Source organism: Ambystoma mexicanum, chromosome 4p (assembly GCF_040938575.1).
Source record: "Ambystoma mexicanum isolate Mex_15411 chromosome 4p, UKY_AmexF1_1, whole genome shotgun sequence".
Classification (NCBI taxonomy): domain Eukaryota; kingdom Metazoa; phylum Chordata; class Amphibia; order Caudata; family Ambystomatidae; genus Ambystoma; species Ambystoma mexicanum.
In genome coordinates, this window is record NC_090927.1 from 680,140,727 (window position 1) to 680,152,844 (window position 12,118).

Sequence of the window (12,118 nt, forward strand, 5' to 3'; positions counted from 1 at the left end):
TGAGTGGTGTATTTATCGGGGTTTCTACAGCTCCCATATTCTGAGTGTCCTTGTGGAGGGGCTTTACTATTTAGTGTTCATAATAATAGGAAACAGGTTGCCGCAAATAGTTTCCAGATAAGAAGGGCTAGCGGGTATAGGAGGAACCCGCGGCATGTGTTCGAAGGTTGTGTGCACAGCTTTGAGGCTGGCACACATGCATTTATTGTGGGCTCGAAGACCTAAACAGCCACTTTACAGCCTGGCATCATCTCTATCCGGAGCTGATGGAGGTTTTCAGAGGTGTCAGTGGAATGGAACGCTCAAAGGAGGACTTGGAGCTGGCCGGGGTGCTGAAGCTGAGCGAGCGGGCAGCCAACAGCGCTTAGACCTCCAGGCGCGCAACCTGGGAGGGGCGAGGCGCGCGCCCGTGCCACCATAAGAGGACTCTAGGAGAAACGGAAAAGGGACTCGGTAAGGCGTCATTTTCGGGAGTCAAGTTGACTATATTGAGCATTCGTGTGCCAATGTTTACTCTTTAATCCAAATACTTCTGAAGACTGTGTGGGGGGTATTATTACTAATTGCACATAGCATGATACAGCAATACAGTAAACTGTTGCAGCCTGTGTTATAAAATAAAACTGACTACGACTAGTTGTTCTTCCATGTATATCTCCAAACACATTCCGTTTCCCGAGATCCCAGCTCGACACTTTAGAAGTCATTATGTATACTGCAAAGGCACACTAGCTGTGAAGATGGCAGACAAAACACCAACACATTGTACTGGACGGAATGTGCATTTTGTAACTATTTGCCGTGGCAGCAAGGTTTTCTTTTCTCTAGGGATGCAACAACGTGAAACACCAGAACCGGTTAACACTTGGTCGACAGTGGGGAGACATGTATTGGCCAAGGCAGTTAAACTGAGCTCTGCCTGACCCTAAAAAGGCGTCCAGATAGGACCAGGCCCCGCCCCTGTGTCGTTTAGCACGGCGAGGGGCGCGCGCTCGGGCCGTCAGCTGCCCAGCACGCCGCGCGCCCACCCTCTCGCTGACAGCCGTGTGCGGCGCGCGCACTGTCTCTGGCTCCAGGAGGCGCGGACTAGTGGCACGGCTGGCGGGGCGGGTGGATGGAACCCTGCTGCTGGCGGCTCCCATTGAAACACAGCGGCTGGAGGCGGCGCCCGTACAAGAAGCGCCAGTGCGGAGCCCCACAGCACGGCAGCGCCCCCCGCCGTCCACACTCTAGAGACCCGTGCGACCACCTCCCCACCTCCCGATCCCCCAAGTACCTTGCAGGATATGTCCGCACCCCCTTGCGCGGGCCCTCCGAGCTGCTAGAGGCTGCGTGAGGCGGCGGGGCAGCATGCACGACCGGGAGCACGGCAGCCCGGTAGAGCCGCCCCGCAGCGCAAGCCCAGCGCCCTGAGCAGAAGGCTCCCGGGGGGAGGGCGGGGGCAGCCGTGCACAGCATGTCTTCTTCCGTGGGCCCCCCTCTGGTGCAGGGCCCGCGCCCGGCCCCCGAGATCCCCGACCTGAGCCACCTGACCGAGGAGGAGCGCAGCATCATCATGGCAGTCATGGACCGGCAGAAGCAGGAGGAGGAGAAGGAGGAGGCCATGCTCAAGTAAGTGTGCCAGCCCGGCAGCACCTGTGTGTGCGCTCGTGATCTGCTTTATGGGCTCATCATAGGAGTGCTCTGCACAATTTGCCCCTTAAGCGTTGTCCTAAACGAGATATGATAGAAGGGGAACCATTGCCCCTTAAGCGTTGTCCTAAACGAGATATGATAGAAGGGGAACCATTCGTAGGTGCCACTAAATAGTAGGGCGACCTATAGCGTGGGGTGCATTTTATGAGAGGTGATATATAGTAAATGATACGGGGAGCTGTATGGCATTCCGCCCCCCGTTTATTGGTACACCCGATCTGAGTGATGTCACTGATTGCAGCTTGCGTCATTGGAGGCGGTAGGAGGGGGTACTGTGCCATCTTTGTCCCTTTATGCATGGCAGCTGACGGCTGATGTCACTCTTGCTCTGCTCTATAAGCGTGACCTCCCCCCTGGTGCTCTTCTCCCGGGGCCTGGCAATGCCCTTCCGAGCGATCCTGTTATCATGAGCCCCACTCTGCCCGCCGTGGGTCCATCGGGGCAGAGCCTTCGATCTCACCTGTCTGTGGGCGCGGGGGTGATGTGTTCGTGCTTTACCTGCTCTGGCTATGTGGCATGGTTAGCACGAGCAGTTCCCCAGAACGGTATCTATTGCACCCGCCCTAGGTTCAGCCCGCGGGCTGTGCTGGGCCTGATAGCCTCCCCTGGGGTGCTTGCGGACTGACCCCCTTTCATGTGATGGCCATCACCGTACGAGCTGCCTGTCAGCCATGGCACCGGTGGCCCCTGTGCCACTGCCCCTCAGGCACGTTATTCGCGTCCGTGGGGAGCAGGGGTATCGATTAGGGTCCACGTATCAGGGCAGGTGTTCGCCGCGCTGACTATACCCAGCTGGTGTACCGAGACAGCTGCAGCAAGCGGCCCCAATCGGTCGGTGCCTCGTTCTGCTGGTGCTACTCGTCTCGGTGCAGCTGTTGGAACCGCGCATAGCACATTCGTGCCCTGATGTGGACCTCCCACGGCGTATGGTAGCTGCCCTGCCCCACCCAGCACGTGTGTGAGACCGCCAGATGTGCCGCTGCTGCTCCTGTGCTGAACACGGGAAGGCCCTGCCTGGGGATGAGGGACCCACCGTCAGTGCCGGGAGGGCGGGGTGTTGAGTGGCAAGGGCCGGGGAAAGCCTGCCCGTGCCCTTCGCCCGGCACGCACGCTGCTTCACACGCCGCGCATGGGGTGTGGCTGCCCACAGCCTCGAGAGGAGCGCTGGAGCGGGCCTCGGCGCTCTCCGAGGTGCTGAAGGACAGCGGCCTCTCCCAGCGCTGACTGGCAGTGCCAGCGGAGGACCTCTATCCAGGACTGCTCCGGCCAGCAAGCCCAGCAGGAATGCAGCGCAATAACATACATGCAGTCATCAGCTGTGCACACCTACCACTGACGATACACGAACACGCAGTCTGCCAAACCATGCAGCCATGCTCAGCGACGAGTAATGAATGCACTCTCCCTCAGAACAGAAATGCAAGCAGTGCTGCTACCGACTCATTCACACGAGCAATGCAGCAAGACGCGCACATCTCAGAAGATAATGCAAGTAGCCACCAATGCACGATCATCCCAGAAATGTAGGCAGTCCCCAAACACGAAGGGGGACAGCCGCGGGGCGTGCCTGCCCACCGTACAGCAGGCAGACATAGCGCACCAATACAAGCCTTTGATCGTGTGGCCGACCTGTCATTTCCCTCTCACGCCACCAGTAACACATACAACATACGTCCCCGTTCTGCAATTCGGAAATAAAATCATGCATACACTTATAAAAAAAGGCAGTAGTTTACAAGCTCAGCATTCTCAGCTGTTCCTAAAATGCTCACTTAAAAATCCAGTCTGTGAAACGTGCTGCGCCCCCGCAGTATAACGTGCACACGCTAGCCGGGTCTTCCTGCTAGTAGTAACATACATGTTCAACCCTCAAAACACATGCCTATCAGCTCCTGTTAAAGGAAGGTGCCTTTCTCGCAGTTTCCTCGTAGGCTGTGTGTATACATTTTATATAGTGTTCTTTAACGCAGTACATATGGGTCTAATTCACCTAGCGTTTTCCAATGGGGTTTTGTCATTATAAAACACTATTTAGTATCTCTGTGCCTACAAGAGCCAACTGCAGAGGGTGATTATTACGGTGTAGGTTTCCAGTTTGAGTCAGAAAGTGGTCAGCGGGCATTGCCGTCCTTCCTGAGAATTTCGCCTATTTTGATTTCCGCTTTATTTCCAGTATTGTCCCAAAGGTTCAGTGCGGCTGACCATCGCAGTCCTGCAGGATAGCACGCAGCTGCTCTGTGCTGAAGATAAAGCAGGACTAGGCCATGGTGCCAATCCTGGGCAAAGCACTTTTATCTTTAAGTTGATTTGCACTGGGCGGGGGCACCATCCACAGGTCCTGTGAGACGAGGCCCTTCTGCTGCCATCACCAGGGCAGACGGGCGGCAGAGTTCGGTGCCCAATGTAGGCGGGCTGGCAGATGGAGCCAGAGCAATCTACCAAGACACCTGCACCTATTGCCTGGTTTGTTTGCGGAGTGCAGTGCCATGAGAATCCCGAGCTCAGCAATGGGCCTAAGTGCAACCTAACCCAGCAGGAAGCTGAGGGCTTGCTTGAAGGTATATCACGTTCAACACTGGACGCTCTTCCTCAAATGATGGATTCCTGGCCGCGTGCAGGCATGCCATGTTGGAGGCTGACAGGCACTTGGCATATGAGGGACTACTAGTCACATGATAGGTTATTTATAACGGGCTTAATACCCAGAGGTTTCTAAGCGCGGACCCGGGGATCGAACCCGTGTTGCTCCATGTTGTCTTGCTTCCAAGGCGAGCACGTTGCCGCTGAGCTATCCTCCCGAGACAGGATCACCTCATGTACTCTGGGACTGTGACATAGTCCTGCAGTTCCGGTTGGCCATTTCTAGGGACCTGGACATTATACTTAAAATGGCATTTACCCTATGTGGGCCACTAAAAACCATACTATTTGGTTTAAAAAAAGAACCTCGGATTTGGAGTAGGGAATAGGGGCGTTGGTGGGGAGTTGAATTGTGGCATAAAGATTGTGCAATCCAAAATAACCTGTTGCTTTGAGCACACAAGTGTGTAATGTTGAGAATCAGTTGAGTTGCTGAGAAATTGGGGAAACTGTTTCTGGCCAAGAGTGGCGCTTTATGGATGAATCTACGTTCTCTAAGAAGTTGTGTGAACGTCTGGATAATTGGGGCGTGCCTGGCGGGTTCTGGCCTTTACCAAAAGCACTTCACTGCCCACTGCCTTGTTGTTTTCCTTGCTCTCCCACCCCCCAGGAACAATAACACTAAGTTTGGAAGGCTAGATGCAGTCTTTGGTGGATTGTAGAAGTATAAAGCGTGGCATGTGCTGTGCCTGCAAAACTGCTCTGTTCTGTACAGGTTTATGAGTCTGCTTCTCAGCAAACCAAGGGGTCCGTTCTGTACTTGGGGAACACGCACAGCGTGAAAGAGTCTGCTATCTTGGGGTCACTAAGAATTAAAGAAATGCCAGTTAATTTAGTAGACAAACATGTCCTTTTGTTCAAAACTACTAAAGTATGTTAAAAACGTGGGGTGCTTCCGAGTTGAACACTTTCAGGAAACAAAATGGCCACCGCGTGACATTCAGCGAACGGCAATACGTTTCTGCAGAAACTGAATGGAAATTTAACTAACGAGCTGAAAGCACAACAGTAAACAAAAAAGTATCCTTAGTAAGTATCTCTGTACTGTAACAAATACAGCAAGAGCACAGCTGCATGTAAACAGTGGCCAACTTCGTTGAGGGAACTTGGAAAACACCCTCTTAGTGCAAGCTGCCAAGAGGAGTGTCCTGTGTGCACATGTAGATGTTTGCAGGACATGTATGTATTCTTTGAAGAAAGAAACACTGCAATGTGATGCCTCCACTTTTGCCTTTAAATAAAGCCGCCACTTTCCAAATCTGACCTAGAATTCTACCCAACCGATTTCTCCAGGTCCTTTCTGAGTTTTCAGCACCAATCTAAGGCAGACATGTACACAACATATTATGTCAGAAGCATGAGGGCATGGAGCTTGATTCAGCCTGTAGGGAGCACAAAACACTGTTGACTGAAAGAAATCTTCCCCGTTACTACTCACTTGTCTTTGCATAGATTATCGACTGGGGTACCACACTGGAGTGCCATTGTCTCAAATGCTTGGGGTACCACACTGGAGTGCCATTGTCTCAAATGCTTGGGGTACCACACTGGAGTTCCATTGTCTCAAATGCTTGGGGTACCACACTGGAGTGCCATTGTCTCAAATGCTTGGGGTACCACACTGGAGTTTCATTGTCTCAAATGCTTGGGGTACCACACTGGAGTGCGATTGTCTCAAATGCTTGGGGTACCACACTGGATTGCAATTGTCTCAAATGCTTGGGGTACCACACTGGAGTGTGATTGTCTCAAATTCTACCTCAAAAGAGAATCCTTGTTTTTTTGAGCTAGGAGCATTTTGCTTCCATTTGTAAGAATTTGAGGATGCTATCCTTGTTAACTTTGTTGCATATGTCGCCTAATGCACATATTACAATATTAAACATGTCTGGGTTTTGGCTTGAAAATATGCTGGCAGATAGCAGGCAGTGCCCCTTTGGAAGCCCAGCTTGTTCTATGTGACCCCGTTACCAGCCACCGCACCACCCCTATCCTTTTGGCTGCACAGAGCCTTGGGGTGAGAAAAAGGATGAACGTACCGGTGGCAAGTGCAAACAATACCGAGAAGTGGAGGCCGGTATAGAAATAGTGACTGCAGAGGAAGCATGGTGAGGCGTTGACCGTGATCACTCTGCCAACTCTTCCTAAAACCTACAGCCTCCCACCCCCTCTCGCCCTCCACATTCTTAATCTTGCCTTATGGGCTGTGCGTAGCTGGAGCCAGCGTGGTCCAACCCCACCGGTAGTGGATTGCCCAAGGCGGAGAAAGGGAAGATGCTCAGTGCCCTGATAGTTACTGGCAGCAGCCCCTTGGCCCACTGAGCACCCCCTGAGAGTTTCTGTACGCCACACCCTGTTACATTCTTTGAGCATCTGTGAATCCTGTCCCGTGAGTGGTACCTATGTTAATTCAGACACACCTTGGATTCATGTGAGCCCATCCCAAGTCACAACACATTGTTCTATTTTGTCCTTGAAAAACACGAAACATATCAAAAAGGACATCAGCAGGAAGGTGGCAAATATTAATGATTGCACAATTCATTTTGCAGTGTGCTGCTTTTCCAGATTTGGGTACGATTTCATAAACTTATCTAATGGATGGACTGAATACGCTTTGCAAAGAGAGTGACAATTTTCCCCTTACATGCTTGCTCATAGATAAGTTCTTACAACATGCCTTCCCGTATAAAAGATACAAAACCTGTGTTTGAACTCCTTTCTGTGCCTTTTTAAAAATAATTATTTAGAGCGATGCCATTGTACTGAAATTGTAGCAAGTTATGTTAAGCCAAATTTGGAAAGCTGATAACCTTTTATTTGGTACTAGCTGCAGTGTTTATCCTAATTGTCAGCTGGACTTTTTTTTGCCAACCAACACCATAATACCAGATGTGTGGATGTGGGGGAAAAGGCTTTCCATGCGTTTCCCCACTCATCGGTGCCATTCTGATGAGGGGTGTTTGAGGCAAACCAGCATAGAAGCACCGCACAGGGCTTCCCACACGGTGTGGGTCCTCTTCATGCGAGCACAGGTGGATAATCATGTTCCTCCGTATGCATGATTCCAGCAGACTGTGTCAATTTTTCCTGCAACAGTAAAAAGTAGACGCAATCAATGCAGCAAAGATGGCCCGGCTGCTGCCCCTGCAGGTCTCGATACAAACTCAGTGCATGCGTGTGGGCACGGTACAATATTTGCACTCGCCACTAGCCATTGGCTAGTAATATTTGACTCTCGGCGAGTAAAGAAATGGTGTGATGTGTGTATGTATAGAATTGAGGTGGCAAGTGACTTTTCTGTGGCTGGCTAGTAGCATGCACCTTGAATTTGTGCACCCTTCGTCTGGGTAAATGCATTGAAATCAGGGCGATGCCACGTTCCGAGCCTTTCACTGCACACATGCACAGACAGATCAAAATCATAGCAAAGAGCGTGACCATACACACCCTTGCATGGTCAGGCTCTATTGCCCATATTCGCTGGCCTCATCAGAATGAAGGAGGCTGTTAAAGTACGTATGAAGCACACTGTGCCAATGTGTGGTGACAAGATAACATTTGTGATAGCAGCGGTTTAATTCATGGTAAAAATGTTCCCAAAACCGAACAAATAGCCACATTTATCTAAAACACGAAAAACAGAGGGAGCACGAGGACTTCGACACAGAGAATCTTGATGCTTGGAATAAAGAACTTTAGGAACTAAACATTTTAAGTTTTCCAAAAAAGGAAATTTGTAAAAATTGTATATCAATTAAAAAAAAAAGTACGCATGAAGCATATCTGGAAAGGAAGGCACTTTCAGGAAGTGCCTTAGAATTCATGTTTCCTGTTGACATCTTTGGGGAAATGGAAACCTAATTTCTGACTCACAGTGTGGATGAGCCTTCTTTTGAAGGTATACCATTGCAGGATGGCGGCTCCAACAATACACGCTAGACGTAATGCGCAGCTGCAGGTTTACTCCAGGGGTCTTTAACAGAGAGGCGAGAGACAAAGCCTCCAGATATCAAGCAATGCAGTTCCCACAGCATGCATGCACTCTCTTTGCATTGTTGTACTTGTAATGCCGCGATCTGAATGTCTCCGGTCTAAGGAAGGCAAACCATGTTTTTCCATTGCATGGTCCTACGCATCATGGACTGCGGGGAGCCTATTAGTCTTCTGCCTTTATCTGTGCCATCTCAGGCGGCCAGACATGAAACCCACAGCATTGTGCGTCACATAATGGGAACAGTTGCAGAATGTTGTCCTTTAATGTATTTTATGAAACAGTGGCACTAAAGAAGTCACACACTGGAAGTAAATAATGAGGAGAGGCACCCACAGGACACAATATCTTCCTGGTTATAGTTTTTTTGTAGACCTCAACAACCCATCTTGTGAATTGATGCCCTGGAGGGGCTTCCAGTAACTCTTACCTCTAGTCAGTTTGTAGAGCACGGTGTTGTAGTGCTTGCACGGTTATGGTTGGATAAGCTTGAGGATGGTTTTTAGTTTTCGGATGTAGCGTTCTTGCTCAAGTTCAAAACTTAGAAAAATCTGTTGAGGATACTGGTTTATGGTCACATCAGTGGCTGTATTTCTAAGTTTATGGCAACCTTTCTGTTGCCTTTAAGCTATTTAAACCATGGCTGCTGCAACCTGAGTGCTTGCTTTGGGCAGGTGGTTTGTGATCTTTCATGATGCTCTTTCTACATAACCTCAGTATTATGACATATCGATAGTTAGAAAATGCATCTTTTCTAGCCAAAAAGTAAAAAAAGATCACTAGAATACACGTGCTTGGGCCCTAAAATTCATCATTTCACCTAACACAAAAAGAGAAAACCGGGTAGCACCAGTATAAATTATATGTGCAGTCCTGACCTCCGCTCGGAGTCAAAAGTAATCAAAAAAACAACTGTCGGATCAGGAAAGGAGATATTTTTATATAAAGGAGACAGTTTAGATTTTTTCAGATTCACTGATCTATACCAATAGTCTGGTGAAAAACCTCCCTGTACCTATAGTCCTTAAAGAATAGACCAAGTACGTAACATTTATACACAGTACTCAACATTTTTAATAAAGTTTACAAAAAGATAAAAAACCCATAAAAATGTTCTGCATGACCTACCTAACATAAAACACATGGTATATATAAAATACAACTAAATCACTGAACTCACATACATATAACCACATTTAACAGTTGTAGAAAAAAAACATACACATGGCTTTGGCACCTCATACACTTTCTAGGCGTTATAACTCAAACATAACCAGATCCCGACATGTTTCAGTTCTTCTTAGCAATACCTGCATGAACTTTCTTCAGGGGAAAAAACACGATTTTCTTGGTTGCCACCATGCAATCCAGGGCCACATAAAAGATACCAAATTTAAACAGAAGATCCCTCCTGAAAACACAAAAGGAGGGGGCCGTCAATAAATACCACCATCAACTACCTCGTAAAGTTTGCATAAGCTCAAAACATAGCTCAACATTCCTGTGCATATACCCCATAGTCGTAATGTACTGGGTAAGGTCAACAGGTTACTATCAACCCAGCCTCAAGATTCTCAAAAACAACTATGCATCTCTTAATGTAATATTCGTAGTGCTGGTGTCTCAATACACCCCTCAACAGCTGCAGACTGCATATATCAAGTCTCTTATTAGGACTCTTCACTGCTCATAAGTAGCTGTCGGTCCTAATCAGTAAATGCAAACAAACAGAAGACAACATACCATAGTTGTCTGTCAATATGAACCCACATGAATAGCGGATCATATACCCATCAACATTGAAAACACCGCTTGCCATGAATTTATGCTCACCACCATCACTAAGATAGAAAGTTGTCTGTCAATGTGAACCGAACAAATTATATCCCATCACCATGGATGACACCAAATACAGTGGATTTATACTTTACACCGTCACCAAGATTAGCCACTAGTACCGCCATTGTACCTCATGTTCTGCTCATAATTCCCGCTGGACTGAAACACTGTAGTCCTGTCCGTCCAAAATGCGGTCTCACAATGATAACGCACCTCCAATATGGGGTCCCACTATGGGTTGAAAAATATATATAAACAATTATATAGCATGCGCCACTTCATGGCTGATAGAACAGTAACGTGTCACACACACAGTATAGAAAAGTACCCGCTTTTCCCGCTACATACCTTCTAGAATGCAGTCACCAATGTCTGCGCAGGCCAAAACCAGAGACCATAGAACCTCCACATCGAACGTTTAGATTAGTCCTGGCGCGTTCTACTCAAGTCGCATATACGGCTTCAACTTTAGTAAGTATAGACAGAGGACTGGAGGATTCACATACACAGCTTCAACATTAGTTGGTATAGAAAGGGGACTACAGAATAACATTACACTCGTGGGTGATCGTAAATATAAATACATGTGTTGTCAACACGCCGATTTACCAGACAAAAATGATCCAATATAGAGTCTGTGGAACACATCCAACAAACTAGGTCATGCATTAAATGAAAAACCAAGTCTGTAACGTAGATATAAAATGTGCAATGGACATAGAAAAACGACCTGTCCGCTGAGGGCTTACCCTTATTAACAAACAATTGTTTGAAATATGTTTAGAGCTGACCTCAAATATTGAATTTCGAAACGGGTGCTGGATTGCATTTTGGTGTTTAAACACAAGTCCATTTAGAAACAATGACTCTCAGGTTACCACCCTAACGTGGCAAGATGGAATAAGCATGTATAATTTACACCACAAACACCAATAATCATAGTTGCATAGGAAAAGCTCCGATGACAGGATTTCAAAGACTATTTCAGACGTATTTTATACAGACGTGTTACCCATGACCATAATAAAAGATGTTCTAGTACAATAAGAATGTAACAGTTTTTTCACAGGAAACAGCCCTGTCAAGATGTAAATGACTGACATCTGTACATGAATGGTGTCCATACTTGTATATAACCAGAGATTAGACACCGGGACTCAAGGTCGAAATGAAACAATTATATAGAAACCATGATCAAGCATATGCATGTTGCCAATTCATTTCCTCATTTAAACCAATGATATGACTTTGACATTTAAAAATCATTCTTTGCTCAAACATCATCGGCTTACGATCTACTTCTGCCTTTCAATTGCCATAGACTTTCTCCAATATTACCCATCTAAAGTCTTCATGGGAATGTTTCTTTTGTACAAAATGTTTAACCAGTGGTGCCGTCAATATTTGATTCTTGATACAACTGCAGTGTTCCACCATGCGTGTGCAGCCTTTCCTATTGGTATTGCCGATGTATTTTAGTCCACAAGGAAATGTGATTAAATATGCCACATTCTCAGTATTACAGTTAGTCATCTTATGTAGTACCCACGTGGTGGTAATATTAAGCGCAATCTGCTTGATCTCTTTGGTAACGGCGCACATTACACACTGTCCACAAGGAAAATGTCCCTTAACAGCTGGAAGGCTCCATATGGTTGTTTGTCTAGGTTCTGCTGTACACTTAACAGATATGTCATTCCTGATTAACATCTCTCTAATGTTCTGGCTTTTCCTGACAGCTGCCAAAGGAGGTGGAGTAGATTTGTCATTATAGATCTTTTTCCACTTCTTGTTGATAATACCCTTAATTTTATATGACAGATTCGAAAAGGTCTTTACAAACACAATCCAGTTTTCCTTATCATCTCTTTTCTTTTTTTCTAATAAGGCATCACGATTCTTATTGTATGCTCTTTTAAAAGAATATTTGACCAGTTTGGCCGGATAGCC

General features: G+C 47.3%; 1 protein-coding gene across 13 annotated transcripts in view; it reads left to right on the plus strand.

The window, feature by feature from the left end:
* Positions 1–1,024: 1,024 nt before the first annotated feature.
* Positions 1,025–12,118, plus strand: part of RIMS1 (regulating synaptic membrane exocytosis 1) — a 1,643,460-nt gene continuing 1,632,366 nt past the window's right edge. For 7 of the 13 annotated variants that reach the window (XM_069606229.1, XM_069606231.1, XM_069606230.1 and 4 more), the window contains exon 1: positions 1,029–1,611. In XM_069606229.1, the coding sequence (XP_069462330.1) occupies positions 1,457–1,611 (155 nt within the window). In that variant the 5' untranslated portion in view covers positions 1,029–1,456. Of the gene's footprint in view, positions 1,612–12,118 lie in introns of all 13 variants that reach the window. The other 6 variants (XM_069606239.1, XM_069606242.1, XM_069606243.1 and 3 more) reach the window with 3 other exon arrangements.